At 44.4% G+C, this 24,057-nt stretch overlaps 1 protein-coding gene and 1 pseudogene across 2 annotated transcripts in view; both read left to right on the top strand.

Annotated features, from left to right (window-relative positions):
- The first annotated feature begins 2,480 nt into the window (after positions 1 to 2,480).
- Positions 2,481 to 24,057, top strand: part of Sh3rf2 (SH3 domain containing ring finger 2) — a 101,128-nt gene continuing 79,551 nt past the window's right edge. Inside the window, exons 1-2 of one of the 2 annotated variants that reach the window (XM_039096853.2) lie at positions 2,481 to 2,590; positions 3,677 to 4,161. In XM_039096853.2, the coding sequence (XP_038952781.1) occupies positions 3,784 to 4,161 (378 nt within the window). In that variant the 5' untranslated portion in view covers positions 2,481 to 2,590; positions 3,677 to 3,783. Of the gene's footprint in view, positions 2,591 to 3,649; positions 4,162 to 24,057 lie in introns of those variants that run through there. The other variant, NM_001034187.2, reaches the window with a different exon arrangement.
- On the top strand, positions 4,172 to 21,186 carry Sec61g-ps6 (Sec61 translocon subunit gamma, pseudogene 6; annotated as a pseudogene).

A 24,057-nucleotide genomic window follows, 5' to 3' on the forward strand; every position in this document is an offset into this window, starting at 1 on the left:
ATGGGTCAGCAGCAGTTTCCAGACTTCCCCAGCAACAGTTTCCAGCCCCCACACCGCAGGAATGGTTCTGGTGGAATGTCTCTAGAGATGGAGTAAGATAAAGGTCACCTGCCCCAGAATTTCCCTAAAGTGCTTTAAACATGCCCTGCGAGCTCACTTGGTTTTCTCTCTATCTTGGTAATGGGAGCCCCCAGCATGCTGGGATTCTGCAGAATAAAACACCCTTCGTGTTTATATACTATTTGAATACAGTGTATCATTCTTTGGAAAGTCATAGACCCTTACAATTCCAGTTCAAGCTTAACTGTATATGTGTGCAGAAGGGGGGTTGTCAGGGAGATAGAGTGTATCTGAGAATGAGAGAGGGAAGTGGGGGACACTCCCAGATCCTACTGCAGAAGTGCCGGTATTGAAGCGGTGCTTTCTAAAAGGCAAAGGAACTGCAGGAAAGTTCTCTGAGGAGCTGAGCTTTCCTGAGAGGAAATGAGAATGAAGACCTAGCAGAGAGCTTCAAATGCCCATGCGGTCAAACACAGCAAAGCTGACTGGGATGGGCTACTGCTGAAGCTCAAAGGGAGAAATTTGAAGAGTTATGAGTGTTCTCTCAATTGAACATAGGTAGAAGTTAAGGCCTGAGACCAGAAGAAAAGACTATCCCCACTCCTTTACGATACTCCGTTCATTCTGAGTGTCTTCCTTCCGTCCTTCCTTCTTTCCTCCCTTCCTTCTTTCCTCTCTTCCTTCCGTCCTTCCTTTTTTTGAACTGACATGGAGGAACACTGAAAGACAAACCATACAGACTCCCTGACTCCCTCTTAGGACTTTCAAAGAAGCCATGTCTACATGATAAATAATTATTATCAGGCAGGGCATTCAGACCATGATAGAATCATTGGAGCAAGTATGAAGCCCTAGGTTCAACCCCTTCTTTGTTCCCCCACCCAAAGATTGTTACCCCTCTGTTTAAACATAAGAAAATTAATTAAGTAGATAGAGGGTGTGGGAAAAAAGAGAAAAAGAAAATTTATTTGTGTTGGCGGGGGTGGGGGATAGAGTCTCACATTGTAGTCGAGGATACTGGACTCAAGGTATGCCTCTGGTTTCTCAGTATTAGGATTACAGGTGTGGACCATACACGCAGCTAAAAGATACAAGGAGGAGGAGGAAGAGAAGGAAGAAGAAGAGAAAAGGAGAAAAAGGGAAGAAGAGGAGAAGGAAGAAGTAGAAGAGGAAGAGGAAGGAAAGATAAAGAAGAGAAGGGGGAAGAAAGAAGGGGAAGAGAAAGAGAAGGAAGAAGAGGAGCAGGAGCAGGAGCAGGAGGAAGAGGAGGAGGAGGAAGAGGAGGAGGAGGAGGAGGAGGAGAAGAAGAAGAAGAAGGAGAAGAAGAAGGAGAAGAAGAAGAAGGAGAAGAAGAAGAAGGAGAAGAAGAAGAAGGAGAAGAAGAAGAAGAAGGAGAAGAAGAAGAAAAGAAAAGGAGGAGGAGGAAGATCCAGTTTCTAGTTGCAGCTGTATCCTCACATCACTCACTAGGCAACTTGAGAGAATCTCTTGATCTCTCTGGGCACAGCTGCCTCATCTGCAAGGCATCCTGATTGGTCAGTCAGGGTCATTTTCTCTTGACTTCTTGCCATCCTAGATGAGGTTGGGTGCCCTCAACCCTCTCTTCTCTTAAAGCCTGCTTACCCTGTGGCACAGTAGTTAAGAGCACAGACCACCTTCCCTCCATCTGATGCCACTTGTCTGATGACCTGTTTTCCTGTCTGTCTTAGCATCCTCATCTGGGTGGTTAAGGTAAGGGTGAAGCAGGTGAATCCAGGTAAAGTATTTAGAGTAGTTGCTAACCGAGACAGGGGCCACCCTGCTGTTACATGATGCTATCTCCTACATCACAATGCTTTGCAACTTCACATGAGACATTATTGATAAATCAAAACTGGAACTTCAGCATCATTTAGGGGTGTGGAATGACTACAGGAAATAACAACAGATCTGCCACCATTACTTTTGCCTTTTTTAAAGACCTCCTTGTGTTTCGATTTTCAAAGCATGCGCATGCACACCCCACTCTTTTGTTAACTGGAAGAAACTGAGCCAAAGATTACTGAAGTGCCTCGCATCTCAGAATTCAAGAAGTGATTATTACTTTTAAGACCAGTATTTTATGAGAGGCTGGCTTATCTTTGCAACACAGCTACCATGAAAATGTTTGACCTTCTCAGGAAATACTTATAAAAGTTTAAAACTAAGTATGAGCACTCTGGCATGTTTCTAACTAAGCAAGTTTAAGCTGCTTGTGAAGGGGAGAAAAAAAAGCAAGGAAAGTGGACACGCAAACTCTTTACTGCTTGTCCCTGTGCTGTGACATCAAGGATAGGTCAGCCACAGTGAGGCTGGCAGGCAGTGGCAGTGACAGTGTTAACAGGGCTGGGTAAGGTGATCCCTTGAAACTGGAAGGACTTTGTAGAAGTTTTCAAAGCTTGGCCGTCAGCTGCCCAACCCTTCAGAGGAAAGAAGGCTGGCCAGTTACAAGGAGCAAGCTCCAGCCGAGCCCAGAACTCAAGCAGAGAGTAACTGCAGTTATAGGCACAAGGTTAGTGGCCTCACACACTTCACCAGTGTGCTGACAGCTCTGGAAAAGACAACCCCCACACCTCCACCCCCACACTGCTAGCCCAGGCGCCTCCTTTGTTCAGCCCAAGACATTTCAGCTCTGATAACTGCTGAGGGCCACTGGCCCTCCTGCCAACCAAGCCCACCCCTGATGTCTGCGGTCACACCAGAGCCTGGGTGTAACTGACTTGTGGGGGAGGGGCATCCGAAATGAAACTGTTTCTAAAGCCAGGATTGTTTTGTTTTGGTAACACACACACACACACACACACACACACACACACACGCCTGCCCGTTCACTCACACTGGGCTCTCTGGGTTTCTGTAGGCTGTAATCACAAGCCTGAATTCCTTTCTGCTTCTGCTGAAACCCAGGACAATTGTCAAAGCTACTAAACAGGCCCCAGGACCTCACCTGGTAGGAGGAAGAATGTCTCTGACTAAACTAATCTGGAATGGAGGAACACAGGGAGGCAAAGAGGGGGAACAAGGAGAAGAACGGGACAGAGTTAAGACCAAACAATATTGGGGAGTAGGAACTGGTCTTGTATATTGCTAGAACAAAATAGTGGGACAAGCTCCCCTATGAGAGATAGAAGTCTACATCCGCACGGGAACTGATAAACACTTCACTAAGCTCATCTGTGTTGCTGGAGTTCAGAAGACAAACCGATCTGGGGGTGTGGGGGCGGGGAAGGAAAGGTAGGTAGATATCCTCACAGAAATCATCAGGGCCTTAGACTGAGTTAAGACTGACTGTGCTCCAGGCAGGAGAAAGGATCCCTCCAGCCCCTCCAGTAGAAAAGTAACTCCCTGTCTCAGCTAGACAGCCTTCTTTCCTTGCTAGGGCCCTCCACTCAGGCAAGGAGCAGTCCGTCATTGTGCAGAATTCCCTCTGATCCCTGCAGCAGGAACAAGCTGAGTCTTCTAACCTGCCGCACAGAATGAGTCATTTGACGCTCCCGGAACAAAGTACTTGCAGCTGCCTCCCAAGACACTGCCTCCATGTAGGTGGGACACACCTCTCAGGGCAGTCACATTTTTTTTTCCTCCTTCTTTCAAACAGGCAGGGAGTTCTGATGCTCCCAAAAGACTGGCTCTACCCCTTCGGTTCGGCTGCCCCTACAATGTGGATCCTGCTTCTCCAGGTTGGGACTGGAGTTTTAAAATAAAATGGATGATTTGACGTTACTTGATCTCCTGGAGTGCCCCGTGTGCTTTGAAAAGCTCGATGTTACAGCCAAAGTTCTCCCCTGCCAGCACACCTTCTGCAAACCATGTCTACAGCGGATTTTCAAGGCCCACAAGGAGCTGAGGTGCCCGGAATGCAGGACCCTGGTGTTCTGCAGCATCGAGGCTCTGCCAGCCAACCTGTTGCTGGTGCGTCTGCTGGATGGAGTGCGCTCCGGGCACAACTCGTGGAGAGGAGGCTCCTTTCGAAGGCCTCGAATACTAACCTTGCAGGACAACAGGAAAGCCAAGAGCAGCCCCAGAAGTCTGCAGGCCAGCCCTTTCCGGCTGGGGCCCACTGTCAGGATCCACATGGATGGGGTAAGAGAAATCCTGCTTGCTCACATCATGTGCACTTTGGAGGTTGGCTATGTGTATGCCGAGAGCTAGGAAACAGATTTCCTTCAGTCATGTAGAGACAGGCTTCCCACCAGAGTGCTGGAGGTAGATGACTGCCTAGAAATCAGTTGTGTGAGCTGTGATCACTTTACAGAGACACAACGGGAACTCGGAAGCCTGTCTAACCTATCTGACAATTGGCCTCAGAACCTTTAAGGCTTCCTAGATTGTCTTTAGTTCTTTTCCAGAGGGAGTTGGAATGAGGAAAGCACTTGTAGATGATCGTTCTTGGTCTTTCTCCTGTGCTGTTCAGGAACCAGACCAATATGTGGGAAATGACCTGGGGGGTGAGGAACAAAGAAAAATTGAAAGTTGCTTTTGAGATTTCTGAGATGTTTTCAAAGATCAGGTGTTGCTTGAAATCTGTCTAAATCCCTTGTCTTAAAGTGCTGTTAAGAGGATGCTCATTCATGGTGTGCTTGAAGTACATCTCTCGAGATACTTGATGCGTGAAATCACACAGGAGGGAAGTGTCTATTCGAGTGAACTGATTGATGGCAAAGGCTAGGATTATATAATAGAATCCGTGTGTATGTGAACGCCGCCATTGTGTGTCTACAAAGCAGGAGAACACACAAAATGCGTACCAGGGCAAGGGCTACACTACAGACCCAGTCAAACCATATAGATTACCAAGTAAAGCCTCCTACACTCCTATCTAACCCTGATAGCACATCCTAAGAACATTATCTGGGCCGCTGTGCAAGAGCACAAGTCTGGAGGAGAACTCAGTCCTGTGAGTCCACCCAGATTATTTGCATTGTCATCCCCAGACTCCCTGAACCAAAATGGACATAACACTATGGCTTAGACTATTGGCATACGTAAGTCATCAAAGATGCATTCTTTGAAGCCCTGCCTACAGCAAGCTTTAATGCTAGCAGCACAGTCCCAGGACTGTTCCAGAGAGCTGTAGTGGGTACAAGTTAGTGTTTGGCCCTGGACTCTCTCCTTTCACAGAAGAGGCCTGGAGTGTGCACTATCAGTTATTTCCTAAAAGTTTTCTTCTGAGAGTTCAGTCTCTTGGAGTTCATGCCTTTACGACAACCATGTGGTAGAGTTGTGTGTGTAAGTATTCAAAAATGAGAGCGGGAAGTTGGTGCGGTTTCATCGCTGAAGATTTTTTTTATTGCTGTTGTGCTTGTGTGTGTGAACACATTCCAGAGAAGGGATGGGCGCTCACTCCTCTGGAAGTCTCCTCAATCGATCAGAATCCACAGGCTTCCAAAGGTTAAGTAGGGTGGAGAACAAACTTTATTCAAACAGGCCTTGTTAACAGAGAAAAGCTATCTGTCTCCAGGTTGGCAAATCTCCCTTGAACGCCTAACACCTAGAAGCCTCTTCTCTTCTGTTCCTTAGGAAAGTCTGACTTGCCTTTCAGGAGATACTCATCATCACTGTGGGGATGTTGCCTGGAAGGAGGCAGGTTCCCTGTAATACTTCTGTTTAGGTTTTCATCTTTCCCCCATGTTGCTAAGAAAAGTGACTCCACAGTTATCAAGGAGTTGAACCATGCTAGAGTCACAGAGTATGCTCCTCCACAAGGGAGATAATATGTAAGACATTAAGAAAGTGAGTGTCCTGGGACCTCTTCTTGAGGACTTGGGACATGAAACAAGGGAGACAGTGATATGACTTTGCTACTCCCAAGCTGTCCCGGACCTAGCCCTGTCACTAGGCTGGAACACAGATTCGAGTCCTTGAAGGTTTATACTTTCCAAGAGAATCTGAATTAATAAACATGTTTTTCAAAGAGAGGAGCTGGCAGCCCATCACTAGCACCTCCAATTCATTCATATCTTTCTGTGAAGTATTCATCTCATGCCTTTTGCCTCCTGCTGGGATATGAACAAGCTGATTCCCGGATGTTAAAATGGTGACATTCCACAACTTGTTTCTGCTTGAAAAAAATATAACTATCTTTCCTGTATATATGAGAGCATGAAACCATCATGCCTTCCAGCTCAGTCATTCTGAGAATGGACTTGGAACATCATTCAACCACCCCCCTCTCCCAGAGTTACTTGCCCTCTCTGCTTCAGTTTATCCAACCAAGCCAATAGCCAGTAATATTCGCTCCCCCCACTCCTTCTCTAAGGCACTGTGAAATTATCTTTGCAACATGCTGTATCACCATGGACAACATCTGCTAGGGAAGTGCAAAGCACCATCATTATCGTTAATTTAAACTCTTGGTATGACTTTGGCCAAGCCACTTAAGTTGGCTGGGTCTCAATTTAAAATTCTGTAAAATGGGAAAAATGTATTGTAAAAACAGAGAGCCACCTTAACACCTAACTAATTAGTGCTTGCAAAGCAGTCTGAGAGGCTCAGATGAAAGGCATTGGAAGATCGTTATCATAGTAAACATCACTATTGACTGTTTATTGTGCCCTGCCATTTGTGAGGCATTCTGCAAAAACACGGGAGTTATAGCCCTTGAAGCAAAGCTGAACAGGCATTGTCATTAAACATGAGTCTGTGGTGAACCTGGGGTAACACCAAGTCAAAGTACTCCCCTGAGCAGAGAAAATAATCTGTTGTCATAGGGTACCATTTTGTAAAACACCTCTTTCATAGGCCTCCTTGATAGCCTGGCACTCTGAAGGAGTTCATTTAACTTCCTACCCACAAGCCCAAAGTCTGCTCTGCTCGCCCAGGCTCATCCAGCAAACAAGCTCATCAGGATCCTTCTTGTTGGCTCGAAGAGGCCTGATGCCTGTTGTGCCAGCAAGTATGCTAGGGTGGAGCCAATAGTCACACCTCATGCTGCCAGCCCAAGAGAGAGGAAAAATTAGCCCATTGTGCCTACACATCTAAATCCCTCCCAAGTTGATTGTGTAAAAAGAAAACTTAAGACGTGGCTATGGTCTTTTACGGCATGCAATTATTCCGCCCAGATTAGAAGCTCTGGTGGGTTCCTTATGGTACAAATCCCTTAGCTTCTCAGTCTGCCTCACAATGCAGCCAAGCCAAAGGAACTGCAGGAGCCTGCGAAAAGATTTTGAGTTGCCAAAGAGCAACTCCTTCCTCCTTGTTCAGTTTTATAATATTTCTGAATTAGGGCATGAGATAAAGGTATTGAGAAATTAAAACTCCAAACTCCGAGTCTCCTCCTTCAGAGGTTGTGTATTTTTGACTGAGTCACTTAAACCTCGGGGCCTTCAATTCTTCATCAGCAAATTGAAGATAATAGTAGCACCTACCTCAGAGTGTTGTTGCGAGATATAAGGAGCTGATTCACACCCATTAACTCTTAGGGCACTAACTGGCTCAATAAATATTAGCTGCCATCATTACCCAAGTGACTCAGCACTTTCTACTCAAAACTACCCGCCCTTCCTCACCCCTTTGTGGATTAAGCACCCCCCCAAAAGGATTCTTGGTACCCTGATTATCCGCCGTGTTTGGTTTTCTTCTAAATGCTCTATGGTTCACAGTTCAGGTATATGTTGTTTCAGCACGAGCTGGCTTTGAGGGCTCCATTCCAGAGCCCTTAGGGATCTGTGGGGTCGATGGTCAGAGAGAGCTCACCAGCTTCACTTCTCTGAATAGTTCAAAAAGTTAGTTAAAATTTTAAAACCATATACAGAAAGCAAGAATCTGGTTCACCCCCAAGCAGTGCTGATTCTTCATGAATTTTGCATTTTCTCTTTTCCCTGTCCCACCTCCTTTCTCAGTGCAACTGTCACCAACCTGGGTCTCTCAGGGCTGGACTTCCTACCTGCGTTGTTAAGCACTGTGGCAATCATACCCCAAATCAGCGAGAGCACACCTGCTGTCACCACGCACAGACCAGGTGGCTTTGTCACAGAAACTTCCTCAGCTGTTCTTGCAAGCAATTGAGGAGAGAGAAGAAGAAGAAGAAGAAAAAAAAAAAAGAGATCAGAAAGCACTTGAGGGAGCTGAGGTCAGGCAGAAACTACAAGGTGGCTGTGACTCTTTCTTGGGTCTCAGATGTGTTCTAAGCTGTAATACAGATGGTGGGTTTTGCTAAGTGTACAAAGAACTGAAATCATTCCAGTCCCTGAAAACAGCAGTCGGGTGACACCTGGGACGACCATATGTCGCAGATGGAAGGATTCAAGTATGTAGAGGCTGTGGTTGAGGGACCCAGAGACACCGGTGACTCTCCGGCTTACTCACCTTTATTTGCCAACAACTTTGGAAAAGCACAGGGTCCTGAGGTCACTGGTGTCACCTGCCCTCCATGCACCAGTCGTTAGTTATATCCCATTCTCCTTACCATTGCTAACTGTGCTCATGGATCTCTGGTCAGATGACGCTGCCTTTGGGCTGGGATTTGGCATTTATTAGCTGTGAAACTTTGGGCAAGTCACTTACCGCCAGTAATCCTCAGTTTCTGTATTGTAAAGTAGAGATAATTACGGTATGCATAGAGCATAAGGTCGTTATGAAGTTAAAACGTGATGCTGCGTATTGAGAGCTCATCCTAAGTGCCTGGTACCCAACAGGTGCTAAGACGCATTAGCAACAGTGAATGATAAAGCATCAGCCACAGAAAAGACTGCTGGGAGCAAGGCCCTCTAAAAGAACTGAGCAATGAACTCATGGAGACCGAAGCATGCGCAGGGTCTACGGGTCTGCACCAGGCTCTCTGCATATATAATATAGCTTTTCTTTTAGTACTGTGATGAGACTCCTGAAAGTCTAAACAAGTGGGTACCTTCTCTTGGGGCTCTTTATTCTTCTGTTGGCATGGGTGTCCAACTTCAATATGGTAGTTTTCCTTGTTCGCACTACTTCTTGTTAAGTTCTGTTCTTACATCCAGATGCCTGCTGCAGGGGGCTCTGCACTGTTTCAGTGAGTCCAGTGTTACATGACCTGCTCCGGCTGGTTAAAGGTGTCTGGCTCATTCCTCAGGAGAGCCCTCAGCTCTAAGGCAGGTGGGTGGGGCATGAGGTTCTTCTTAGTTGACGTCAATTATCCACCACAAGGGAAACACCACTTTGGGAATTAGCATATGCATATTTTTGTGTTGTTTTCCTTTCTGCTTACAAAAGATTGCTACACATGTCTCATCATACTGTAAAGAGGTTTGCCAGAGAAAGTACTTGTGTTGCTTATTACCCATGAAGAGTAGCCTCATCTGACCCATTCCAGGGTTCTGCTATCTTTTGCATTCTTTTCATTTTTGCTTAGTCCAGCGACCAGCCTTTCACATGTGTGCATTATAAACCCTTAATGAGTGTCCCACAGAGTTCCAGAGTCAAACCACAAAACTATAAACCTCACTTCAGAATGCTGTTGAGATTTCAAAAGACTTTAACCTCTAATGAACTGGGAATCTCCAAGTGGGAGGTTGTAATAAAAACCATTCCCAAACTCCTCTTCCCCTTTCTGTCCTGTGCTGGGGATTGAACCTAGGGCCTTGCATACACCTAGCAAGTGTTCAGTTCCTGAGCTCCCTCCCCTCACTCCCACCCCATCCTTTCTTGTTCATTTTATTTATTTGAGGGAAAGGTCTTGATAAATTGCCCAGCTCATTTTGAGTCTAACCCACAGTCCAGATGGGCCTTGAGCCCCCAGTCCCATTGCCTCAGCCTCCAAGCAGCCAACATTACAGGCTTGGGGAAATAGGGTGAACTCATTCCCCACATCTCCACAGTACTGCGCCACATTCTTGTCAGGACCTTAGCAATAGAACAAACTTGAAGAAGCGCTGCCTCAGAGTTCACATGCTCAGTCATGACACAGACCTTAGTGTTAAGCAGCTCTGAAACCCACGATCTCCATCCTTTGCGGGATTTCCTTTCTACTGGTTTCTAGCCACAGGAGCTATGGTAACCAACACAGCACAGTAAGCGTATTACTTTCCCAGGGCTAAGTCTCCACCCCTAACTGGCTGGAAACCCAGCTATCAGCATATAAGAATACAAACCCAGGTATAACATGTGTCTGTGTATAAATTAGACATTGATTGTAAGATGGCATCCATTGTAAGACACATTGTATTATTATGACGTATAGGGGAAAAAAGAAACATAACCAACCATATTAGCCATGAATTGTATGACACGTCCAGTTTTAAGAATGCTGGAGGGGTGCTAAATGCAGTATTGCCTCATTCTATTTATATAAAGTTCCAGAATTATGAACTATGAATTATGATTTGGAGGCTAATAAAAATGTTTAGTGTAATTGTATGGAGCTCTACCAAAATTCACCATCTTTTTCTACTTAAATGGATGCATCTACATGTATGTTATAATTCAATAAAGTTGATTAAGACAAAGAAGACACAGGGCTGGGGATTTAGCTCAGTGGTAGAGCGCTTACCTAGGAAGCGCAAGGCCCTGGGTTCGGTCCCCAGCTCCGAAGAAAAGAACCAAAAAAAAAAAAAAAAAAAAAAAAGACAAAGAAGACACAGACTTAAACATACTGAGAATGTCAGGTAATGAGGTAGATCATTTTTGAGGGGAATGAAGCTTGGTCAATCTGAAGAAACTTTGCACAAGATAGGCGTTTTTAGAGATCGAAGGAGAATGGGGTCGAGGGATGAGAAGGCAGGGTCTGACCTGCACATAGGCTGCAAGGAAAGGCAGACAGAGATGTGCTGAATTCGAACAGTAGCTGGGAGGGAGGAAACAGATGGAGAGGAGGCAGGATGCCCTGCCTTCTTATCCGGTGGAAGGTGTATGTCAGTTGCTCCCCGTAATAAAGTCACTCCGACAGCCATGCCAAACCGGCTACATGTCAGCATGTGGCCTTGCAGCTACATCAGTAGAGACTTGATGGATGTGATACAGCTAAATGAGACGGGGTGCTCCAAGGTGATGGCTAAGCACACTGGGAAATGGAGAAGCAGCAGAAAGCAGAGCCAATCTTCAGTCTTCCCATGGTCCTGTCACCAAGTAAACCCAGAGCATAGGAACGCCAGCCACAGCACCCAAAACATTAGTGACAGAACAGCACAGGACATAGTCCTTTGTGTGCAGCTTCCTGCAGCTTGGTCTTTGTCAGCATCAGCAGTAGTGCTGATTCACAGCCCCAGAGCCCCAGCACAGAAGCCGGAGTACTCAGTGCCTGCCACACACCGGCCCTGTCCTGCCAAGTCACAAGAAATGCTCACTGAATTCAACTCAGATCTCTGTCAGTTCTTCAGCCTTTCTTCAAGATACCAAGGTTTGCCTCATCTTTCAATACTGTGCTCAGAGCCCCTCGTCTACAGCCTCACCCCTGGTAGGATCTCCAGAATGTTTATTGAAAGTTGGAGTAAATAAATGGATGAGTTCATGTGTCTGGTAGACTTTCTGGAACCAAGGGCTAACTCCTCTTGGGGCAGGAATGAGTCCTTCATGAATTAAGCTATTACAGAGCTATGTGAGGAATGAGCTGCACACTACATTAGGTGCAAAGCACATGGAGCCTGAATTGCTCTTGACGTGAGTCACCTCCTTAAATACCTTTCTGATGGATGAACATCACTCTGTTAAAAACATGGTGGGGTCAGGCTCACAATCCCTTGGGTCATGGATCGCAAACCTGAAGACAGGAACTGCCCCTCTCCACAAAGCTAACCTCCTTGGTTGCATACCACGAGTCCACACGCACTCCTTGGTTCTCGGTAGACATGTTTCATCCGAGTTAATTGGCGTTAGTCGCAGAAAGGACTGGGCTCCAAAATAATGTGCCCGTGAGTTACAGGGTGAACTGATCTGACTTCCACTATCACTGTGGACAAGCACACGGCTGGGGGCCTCAGTTGCTGCCCAAATCCTAACTTTAGCAGACATGGTGTTATGCCTGCATGTGTGGCCCTTCTGTGTTCTTTGCTCGGCAGCACAGACAGCATTCCTCTTCTGCAACCACAGTCACTCTCTATCTCTAGAACTTTTCCATCATCTCAACAGGAAACTGTGGACCCACTGTAGTTCTCAGTCCCCCCCTAGCACCTGGTGTGTGCATAGGCCTCCCCACCTCTCGTGTGTGTGTGTGTGTGTGTGTGTGTGTGTGTGTGTGTGTGTGTTTAATGTTTTATTTCATGTATATTGGTGTTTTGCTTGCATGTATGTCTGTGTGAGGTGTTGGATCCTCTGAAACTGGAGTCACAGACACTTGTGTGCTACCCTATGGGTGCTGGGAATTGAATCCAGGTCCCTCAGAAAAGCAGCCAGTGTTCTTAACCACTAAGCCATCTCTCCAGCCCGAGACCCTGTCTTAAAGGAAGTAGATGGCCTTCCTAAGGGTCATGCCTGGGGTTTCCTCTGAGGTTTCCTCTGGCTTCCACGCGCATGCACAGGTACTCACTCATGCATCCACACAATAAATAAAATGACAATCCTGGTGCCACTTGGCGCATAAATCAAGAAAACTTCTAGGAATTACCTACCACAGGGCCTGATGGGTAGTGAGCTCTTGTAGGCACTGTACTTTAGTCTTTCTCTTTGGCTTCAGTTAAGACGAAAGCAAATGAGGCACGACCCTTGTCCTCAAAGAGCCTTACACACTAGCCACCGCGAGGAATTCATACTTCCTAAAAGTAGCACTGAGTGCTAACGTAACAGGGGAGGGACCGGTCCACTCTGCCAACACGGTCCATGTAGAGAGTACCTCTCCAGTGTCATTCCTGGGGCAAAACACTTCAACCCACAGATTCTCATTTGATGTGTTTTTAATTTTAAGAAATGAATTTATTGTTATGTATTTAGATATTTTGCCTGCAATGTATATCTGTGCACCATATGTATGCATACGGTGCCTGCACAGGCCAAGAGAGGGAATCAGGTCCTCTGGAACTGAAGCTACAGACAGTTGTGAGCCACTTGGTAGGCTCTAGGAATTGAATCCAGGCCCTCTAGAAGAGCAGCCAGTGCTCTTAATCACTAAATCATCTCTCTAGCCCAAAGACTCCCAATCTACATGCAGCCACAGACATGCGTGCTGTCGAATCTCTATATTGAATATAGTAGCCCCAGGCTCAGCTGGTGTGGATATTGTTTTTATAGAGAATATGATTACAGGTCAAATTTTAGCATCCCTGTGCAGTAGCTGTGGGGAGTTCAGAGAAGTGATTGAGTTGAATCTTTTTTTTTTTTTTTAAATCCACATGGTTTGGGTCACTAATCATCTAAGCCCTGATAGACGACAGTAAGCCAACAAACTTCAAAACACACCGAGACATATATGCTAAGTATTGAGTCCTGTACCTACAGCCCCAAGGCTTCCGGCCTTGGAGAATGTGTCTTTGGTTATCATTCACAGTCAAGAGAAAGAGTCTAAATAACTTAGAGCATTTGGTATAGCCCTTCCCCCAAAAGCTAATAAGAGGATACCACCCTGGAGGAGAAATAAAGCAGATAATCCCAGAGAGCTCAAAACAGACCACCCAAGCTGAAGACATTCATCCAAGGGACAGACAGGAGAGCAAAAATGTGACTTTTTCCTAGTCAGCAAGTTGACCCCACATAGCTGTCTGAAACTCACTCTGAGGTCTATGTAGCCTTCATTCCTCTGGGAAACAAGTCCTCTGCTTACACCCCAGGTCAGTCTTATGTGCCTCCTGAGATTCCCGGGGTTCCCTGTTGCACTCTACTCTTTCCCAATGACCTTAAACTCTGCAAGTAAGAAAGTGTCCTATCTCCCTCCCTCTCTAGCACAGTCTCTCCACTGTAACCAACACTCACTAAATAGTTAATTTGAATGCCTAATGCTTGCCACTCTGTAGGAAACTACATTCAGATTTATCAGCCTCAAGGCTGGAGAGCTACCAGAAAGCCAACCATTTTGCTCCCAGAATCAGTACCAGCTGCTGTCTGGTTGACTGGTGTTTCTTGACTTCAGGCCAGGTGTGCTAGCATAGCATGTAAGTGCTTGCAGAAGATTCAAGGGTAATGGGATTTCAGAAAGTAAAAACAAAAGAAAAGAAAAAGAAAGAGAGAAAAGAACTCAAACCAGAATGGAGCAGATTGCAAGAAGAATGCCAGTGACTGGCATGGCTTCTGAGGAGGTCGCCCTGGTTTTTGCAGAACTGGGAATGATATCGCCATACACATCAGAGTATTTTAATTGGTTGCCAAGGCAATGTGACTGAATCACTGGGCACAGAACAGGAATAGAACCGTGCAGGGTTGTGTTCAGGAACGGTGTTTATCTGAAATATTAACAAGCAGCCTGGATATGAGAAACCCTGGGTGACAATAAATCTTATTTGGGACTTTGGATAAATAAGAGAAGGGGAGCATGGAAGGAGAAAAGTTCCCCTCCCTCCTCTCTGGAGAAGCACAGCAGTGATCTTCCAAAGCTCAAGTGTCTCCTTGGAATGAATTCCAGTGGACTGAGAAAATCCAAGACATTTGTCTCTGTGCTTAAAGGAAGGCGGAATGGGATGGGAGGGTGGAAAGAGACGCCATTTTTGTTTTCTTATGTTGAGGGTTAGGGCAGGGGGAGAAGTTCAAGACAAGATTTCTCTGTGTAGCCCAGGCTATCCTGGAACCTGTTTTATAGACCAAGCAGGACTCAAACTCAGAGATTCGCCTACCTCTGCCTCCTGAGTGCTGGGGTTAAAGGGTGGGCCACCATGACCCAGCTTTATTTTTGTTTGCTGAGGTCTGCGTTTTTCCACAAGTTAGGTTGGAGGTGGGATGTGGTGCCTTCCTACCTTCTGCTAGTCTCATCTCAAGACCTGGAAAGGGGAACAAAATTAGTCAAGGCAAGTGTTGACAAGTGTTGACTAATGTGTGACTACTTGAGAAATGGTAGGTGGACTAGAAAAAGAAGCAGGAAAGGGGTTGAATGCTATGGTTAATCGTGGCCTTGCCAATGACTGGAAGCATACAGTATGTATCATATTCCAGGCAATGTGCAAAATAAACATGTTCTCTACTCCCTCCACTATTCCCTGGAGGTCTACAGTCAGTCTCTCTCTCTCTCTCTCTCTCTCTCTCTCTCTCTCTCTCTCTCTCTCTCTCTCTCTCTCAGCTAAAACAAAAACAGCTAATTAGTGGCAGAGCCAGGACTTGAACCTGATCTGCCTGAATCCAAGGCACTGGGCACTTAGCAGGGAAACCACAGGGACCAGGACCCATGGGATGGTTTCCTGGAACCCTGTGGCACATATACAATTTGCCACTGCTGGTCGCTTCCTGCTGGTACCTAATTCTCCATGCTAATGCTTCTCAGAAACTTCCAGAGAGTGATTCAATCCTTAGCTATTTCAACTCCATGGCAATGATGTGTTTGGTCTTAACTAGGACTGCCTGATCAGAAATTTAAGAATTTCAATCTTAAATAAACAAGTCTAGGTAAGTAGAGAAGAAAAAGAAGGATAAAGGAGAGAGATTGGAAGGATGAGTGGGAGGTCTGGAGCTTGGGGTTGGGGGAGTCAAGTACAAAGAGAGCAAGAGGAAAGCCAATAGGAAATCAGATGTTCAAGGATGGGAAAATGGGGGGAGATATTTTATTGGTAGATATGACAAGTACTGTCTCAGAACTAGTCTGCCTTCCCCAAAATATAAACAGAGTTAGAGCAAAATATTTATGTTACATTCCCTACAGAAACCTGTCATCTGCACAGATGGCAGGAAGCCAAGACTGAACGTCAGGAAACTCAGCTACCAACCCTGTCTCAGCCAAAAAAAAAAAAAAAAAAAAAAAAAGCAACCATGGACACAAAATTCATCAGAGCACTGCCAAACCTTGGCAACAACTATGACTTGGGGGAAAGTTTCAAATTCTCATTCTGAATATTCTAGCATTCCAAATTTAAAGTCTTCCCCTTTCAATTTTAGAGAACATGCAAAAGAAACAGAAATATCTGTATACATATCATTTTAAGGAGACTTTTAATGTAAAGGTCCTCAGGTAAAAAACAAAAATAGCTGCAATCTCAAAGCCTTCCAGTTTTTAAGGGCCTGGGATCATTTAAACCACAGAGCAATAGCTTTTCACAACAGAAAAACTAAGGCTCAGGAGAAGTAAGACATTTGTCTAAGGCCACTCACATACACTGACTGCAGTGCCACATACTAGACCAATAGTTCTCAATCCCTGGGTCTCAACCCCCTGGGGTCACAGCAGTAGCAAAATTACAGTTATGAAGTAGCAACAAAAATAATTTGATGAGTAGGGAGTCACCACAACATGAGGAACTAGCTGTATTAACTAGTCATAGCATTGGGAAGGTTGAGAATGACTGCTCTAGACCCCTACACTAGGGGGTTCCTGGTGAATCTCTGCTTACCTGTACAGAGAGCATGTGTAATACATAGGTGTTTACTTACCATGCATTTGTGTATTTCTTTCAAGTCTCCTTACTAGTTTAAACCTTCCCAACTACACACTCAAGGTCTATGTAAGTTATCTCATTCTTATATTCTGGAATTTGACATCTAAAAGAGATCTTGAGGGTCCTCTAAAGCCAGTTGACTCTCTCTCTCTCATACCTCAATCCTCTCTTTGGCTTCCAGAGAAAGGTCCACTTCCAGGACCTATTCCCTCCACCCACCTCTGGAGAACAATGAGAAATGTCTTAGTCACAAAACACATCTGCCCCATCTTAAATAGGAACATATGACTTTTTAAAGGCAGCTCAAAACAGGTGCATTTTATTGCCAATAATATCTTATTCTCCATTTTATTGTTTTTTCAAACTGAAGATTTCAGTGAGTTCACCCAGTGAGCTAGTTTTAAGTATTATTGACACAGGGGTAGTATAGAGCAATGGTTGAGAGTGGTGGTGGGGGCTGTGTGTGTGTGTGTGTGTGTGTGTGTGTGTGTGTGTGTGTGAAGGTGGAGGAGTGTCAAAGTAATCATAACTGGCTTTATATTCCCTCTCTTCTTGTTTATTAAGAATGGGGGTAACATCCAACACACCACACATAAGTTCTCAGAAATAACCAATATAGTCAAGGACTAGCCTGTGTTCCTGATTTTTATTTTATTTTATTTTTTGCCATACCTTCTATACAAGTATTCATCTCACTTCACTGTATGCACTTGGTCCAAAGTCCAGTTAGTTTCTGTTTAAAAGCACCCACTATTAACCATGCTGCGGTTTCGCTGCTAAAGATCCCGAATGGCCCCACACTGGGTGGGACACACTGAGTTCCTCCAACAAGAAGTGTCACACTCCTAAGAGAAGCCTTTTTGACATCCTTCGCTTGTGAAGAGCCTCTGGCCATATCAAACCGTGCTTAAACACCTTAACAGGAATACTAGTCTTCAAAGCCTTTTAGGAGAAAAATATTTTTAGTTTCTGCTAGTCAGGCTCTGCTTCCCCTCCCATAGCAGCATCTTCACGGGATCCTGAGAGGGGAAGCAAGCAGTATGGCTGGAAATGAAAGAGACCTCAGGCGCAAGAGAACTCAGATGGCATTGAAAACAGAATCTTGGGAGGCAGCTTCTTTAATAAAGGAACAAAGATTACTTAAACTTTTGGGAGGTTGGTAGAGGGATCTCATGATGAGTGTACATTATTGACTGGGCCCACAGCACTGGTGATGCCTCATTTGCATAAAAAAGAATTCTAGCAACTGCTGGATGTGTCCATATAAGGGGAGAGGAAGTTTAATCTGTCTACCTGCTTTGTGATCTCCTCTAGTAGATGAAGGTGGGGGTGAAGGGCTATGAACATCAGGACACACAGGTCCAGGACAGTGGGGGAGTGATCCTACTCTTGCCAATCTTAGGACGAGATTTCCAGGATTTGGACACACCTCAACGGATCCTGTTTCTCCAAGTACCATGGCTCCCTGGCCCCACAGATTTCCATTTTGGAAAGCGTGTGTGTAGAAGACTACTATAAATTAAGTGCAGTGAAATGAAGAAATTCTGCATTTCAATAACAATAGCCACTGATATTCATCAGTTACGAAAACCTACACTGAATACTCTCTGCAAACTGGACAGTAAACTAGGCATAAACTAGGCACTAGGAGATAGCCATGAACAAGACAGATTGATACTTGCTCTATTAGGAAATGTAGAAAGAATAACACATACACACATGCGTGCATGCTCACACAAACATCTGAGGTCTCACTTGGTGTTCTTACATAAGAACACTGTCAGGGTATGGGGACATCATCTGGGGAACAGAGGGGGAACAATAAGGATGTGCCAGCTGCCACCTGGCTCTGAAGCTTAGTCCTTGGGGTGAAACTCTGGGAGATGGTTGATAAATTCTACTAAAGGTGATAGGTCTGGTATGTTTATACCCCACCCCCACCCCAACCCTGTCTATGATGTCACCCTTGGGAGCAAAACAGGCTCTAGAAAGAAAAGAGTTCCAAAAATTACAGGAATTGACCATAGAAAGTGGGCACACACAAGGAGCAAGTGAATATATTTGGGGCACAGACACAATAAATCAATCTTTAAAACAGCAAATGTAGTCTGAATAAAGTATACTTTTAGTTAATAACTCATAAATGCTGGTTTATTAATATTAAATCTACCAATCTGGACATAAAACATTAGCCATAGGTGTGGTTATATACAGGCTATATAAGACATTTTTGTGTTTCCCTAGTTATTTTTTGTGATTCTAAATATTTTTTTAAAGCAACAGACTAGAAGATACAAAATGTAAGAAGATATAAATAAGATATAAACAAGAAAATATGCCCAGCGGTAGTGGCGCACACTTTTTATCCCAAGAGTCAGAGTCAGGTGAATCTCTGAGTTTGAGGCTAGGCTGGTCTACAGAGCTAGTTCCAGGACAGCCATGACTTCTGTTTCAGATGAAAACACTTATTTACACAGTACAGAATACCATGCCGGTAACTGTTGACAGCTTTCAACTGCATGCTAATAGTAGTATTTCTTCTGCACACAGACAACATTATTCTAAGACTTTCTGAATTTCATTGGTGGTTTTAATGAATACACAGTTGTCTATCTTCATTACTCTTTTAAGGAAACCTATATCTTAGCTGGGTCTATCAAATATCACTCCTTTCTTTTTTTTTTCTTTTCTTTTTTTTTTTTTTTCGGAGCTGGGGACTGAACCCAGGGCCTTGTGCTTGCTAGGCAAGTGCTCTACCACTGAGCTAAATCCCCAACCCCATATCACTCCTTTCTATCTGTTAGTCTGAACTTTGATTATTAATGTCCTTGAGCTAGTGTACTCATGCTGGGTGTGTGTGTGTGTGTGTGTGTGTGTGTGTGTGTGAGAGAGAGAGAGAGAGAGAGAGAGAGAGAGAGAGAGAGATCATTCTTGAAGTTTATACAGCCTCTTAAATCTGTAGATTGATGTCTGTATTTGTGATGGGAAGAAAACTAGCTCCCCAAAGGTTCCCATCTCTTAGTCCCCAGTAAACAATCCACGTTAACATTGTAGATTAATTTAGGTCACTACAGATGACCCCAAGTGAAAAGATCATCATGGGTTATCCAGGGAAACCTGGTAGAATCAGCTATGTTTACACAGTAGGAGATGCAGACAGGAGAGGTTGTCAGAGTGTTCTGATGTTGAAGGACTCAGCCTACTTATGCTGATTTTGAAGGTGAAGAAAGGGAGCCCAAGAATGCAGACAGCTCCTGAAAGCTGGAAGCTTCAAGGAGATGAATTCTCCCCTAACGTCCCCTGCCACCATCTTAAAGTCAGCCCAGTGATACTCTTGTAGAATTTCTGTAGAATTCCAGAAATGGCAGACAAAGTTCTGTTGTTCTAAGCCAGCAACTTGTTATAACAGCTACAGAGAGTTCGCACGGTGCTTTCCAAAAGTCCTGGGAAATTCTTCCAACACGATCCCTACATAGTAACTTTTACTTGCATTCTATCCTCCATATCTCTCGACCAATCTTAAATCTTTCATATATTTTTACTTTGGTGGTTACTTAAGAATTAGCAGCTTCTGATTCTACTATAAATTAACTCATATATTTATCCCTATAAATAATGTGTTTATAAATGCAATTGAGTTATATTATGTTCACATTTAAAAGAAATTTGTGTGGTTCCGTTGTGTTCAAGTCTCTCCTAAGCTATGTTTCTCTACCCTCTCAAACTGTCGTCCCACAAACATGGAACAGGTAATCCAGTTTGTTGAGTCAAGTCAGCAGTTTGTAAAGGACTCGATTCAGCTGGTTAAAAGATGCACCAAACTTGATAAAAAAGAACTCCATGGCCATAGTGATAGGATTTGCTATCATGGGATTCACTGGCTTCTTTGTGAAACTGATCCACATCCCCATTAATAACATTATTATGGGTGGCTGATTCCCTTCTCATCATGGAGCTAGTGAACCAATGACGGGATGACAAGCTCATGAAGTAAAATGTTACCTGGGGGAAAAAAGAAATTTGTACTTCTACTCAATATTTTAAGCTTGAGATTTCCGTTTTAGAAATGCAGTGAAATATTTTGGTCAAAATTATTATTTTTTATTTTTTATACTTTGGGTTGCTATGGCTATGATGAAACACCAAAACCAAAAACAGTCTGGTGAGGAAGCGTTATGCTTCCACATCACTGCTCATCATCGAAGGAAGTCAGGAAAGGAGCTCAAGTAGGGTTGGAACCTGGAGACAGGAGGATATGCAAAGGCACATGGAGGGGTGCGGTTTACTGGCTCCACGCGACTTGTTCAGCCTGCTTTCTTATAGAACCCAGAACCACCAGTCCAGGGATGGCACCACCCACAATAGACTGGGCCCTCCCCCATAAATCACTAATTAAGGAAATATCTTTTAGTTGGATCTTATGAAGGCATTCTCTCAGTTGACTCTCTGATGTCTGACTCTCTCTCCCTCCTCTTTGATGACTCTAGCTTGTGTCAACTTAACACAAAACTAGACAGCGCAATAGTCATCTGTTGAAGTCACTTTTACTACTTTTCTCTTCAGTCTATCAACCCAGTTCTGACCAAACATGCTATTAGAACCCTCTTAATTAGCATAACACATAAGGATTTTCTGATTATTAATAAATGTGTGTTTATGTAGATTTATTTACTTGTTTTGAAAATGGCTGTTTTTTATCTTAGATTCCAAATGTCTCATGCTTAAGCCTGAATTTTACTTTCATTAAAGTTATTAAATTAAAGAAAGAGGAGGAAGAGGTGGAGGAAAGGAAGATAGGAAGGAAGGAAGGAAGGAAGGAAGGAAGGAAGGAAGGAAGGAAGGAAGGAAGGAAGAGAACTGACTGGAATAGAAATAGTGAAGGGCTTGGAAGAGATATTAGAAGGACCCATGAGCATCACATACATAGGCACACACACACACACTCACACACACACTCATACACATACACACACTCTCACACATTCACACACACTCACACACATACACACACTCTCACACACTCACACACAGACACACACACTCACACACACACTCATACACATACACACTCTCACACACTCACACACACACATTACCTCCCCCTCACACACACACATACACACACTCTCACACACTCACACACAGACACACACACTCACACACACTCATACACATACACACTCTCACACACTCACACACACATTACCTCCCCCTCACACACACACATACACACACTCTCACACACTCACACACAGACACACACACTCACACACACACTCATACACATACACACTCTCACACACTCACACACACAATACCTCCCCCTCACACACACACATACACACACTCTCACACACTCACACACAGACACACACACTCACACACACACTCATACACATACACACTCTCACACACTCACACACACAATACCTCCCCCTCACACACACACATACACACACTCTCACACACTCACACACAGACACACACACTCACACACACACTCATACACATACACACTCTCACACACTCACACACACTCACACACAGACACACACACTCACACACACACTCATACACATACACACTCTCACACACTCACACACACTCACACACACAGACACACACTCACACACACACTCATACACATACACACTCTCACACATTCACACACACACATTACCTCCCCCCTCACACACACATACACACACTCTCACATACTCACACACACACTACCTCCCCCCCACACACACACCACCACCACCACCACCACCACCACCACCACTATCACCACCCCAGAAATGATTACAACTTGCAATGTGTCTGCTGACGTCAAGCATCACAAAGTAAAAGACAAAAAGACCTTAGCTGAGGGTGGTCAAATAAAGCCTCTCTGGAGGCCATGTTTATGATGTTGCCTGAGAAATGAGAGACAGCTCTGGAAAGGGTAGGGAATGGAAGTGGAACACCAACTCCTTCAGCCAAGAGCAGAGTCACAGTGAAGTGAAGCCTAAATCCTTGGAGCTGCCTCAGGAGATTTCACTCTAAAGACCTGGAGCAGGTTGCCTTCCTAGGAGAACTCATCTGACTAGATTCTTCCCATGACTACCTGAGACCCAGTCTTACCTGAGTATCTCAAGGGCTATCTAAACCAAGTTCTCTGATAACTTTCCTTTAAAATGTACCTGATAAAGAATCATAAAAGGCAGGTGTTAAGAACTCTTAAAGAAGAGAGGGTAATAAAAAAAAAAGGCATCTGCTTCAATGTAGAGTATACAAATGTGGAATATATAGTTTGATGAGAGAAATGGGGATTCCAAGGTCACACAGTTCGACAGTCATCGTTCACAAGGAGCAAACTTCAGGCTGGCTCGCTCTTGGGCAGAGCTCTTTATATTTTCCCAACCTGCTTTGCCTCTGCCACAGGCCATTTGATTTGTCTCCAAAGCAGGTGGCACCCCAAGGGATATGTTTGAAATATGAATATATGCAGGTTCTGGGTGGTGCTTGGCAACGGGGTGTTTTCAGACCTCCTGAGCTCAGCAAACAAATGTTTATATAGCCTTGTGGTTTATGCCGATTTTGAACCTCAAAGGGCAGTTTTCTAAGACTCCCATAAAAGTACAACGGATTAACTGTCCAGAAAAGCAGCAATAAAATTATCTTTAAAATGTAATATAGATGTGGAGAAGAAGGTACTCGAGAGCTCTTAGTAAATGTCTCTGTTCTTTATTGGTACTATTATCTAAAAGCATGTCTGGGGTACCCATTTACCCAGTATGACTAACTATTTGGGTTTTTTTGTTAAGATGTATTTATTTATTATATAAGTACACTGTAACTGTCTTCAGACACACCAGAAGAGGGCCTCACATCTCATTACAGACAGTTGTGAGCCACCATGTGGTTGTTGAGATTTGAACTCAGGACCTGTGGAAGAACAGTCAGTGCTCTTAACTACTGAGCCATCTCTCCAGCCTGGTTTTATTTTTTCTAACATTTTAAATAGTTTGCCATTTTAAATGATTTCCAAAGAATTGGGGATGGGGATGCAAAAGGGGTGAGCATTTTGAGACTCTGGGCATATTAATTTGCTTTCATCTCTGTTTGCCAAAACGTTTAGTTGCAAGTGACAGAAACCACCTCAAATGAGCTTAAGCAAGTGTAGGCGTTTGTTAGCTGCTAGACTGGAAAGTTCAGTTAAGCTGGTCTCAATGCCTCTGAGGACCCACAGTTCTAGAAGACTACTGCCCTCTGTCTTGCTTCTACATCTTGCATGGATGAGAACTATTCTCTCCATCTGAAAATCACGTTCTCCATGATTTAGTTTGAAGATGGGCAACTCTGCCAGGACTTTTGGTAGAGAGTAAAGTCTACTAGTGGGGGAGCAGACAGAATAAAAAATAATCAACCAAACTAAAGATGGTAGGCGGTCACAGTTTTGGGGGGACTTAGAAAAGCTGCTTGAAGACTATCTTATGAGGAACAATTGTTCCAGAAGAGCCCTGCTGGCTTGCATGTAACCTTGCTCACACTGTGATATCTTTTTTCCCATCATCAATTCCCAACTTGA

Source organism: Rattus norvegicus, chromosome 18 (genome assembly GCF_036323735.1).
Source record: "Rattus norvegicus strain BN/NHsdMcwi chromosome 18, GRCr8, whole genome shotgun sequence".
Classification (NCBI taxonomy): domain Eukaryota; kingdom Metazoa; phylum Chordata; class Mammalia; order Rodentia; family Muridae; genus Rattus; species Rattus norvegicus.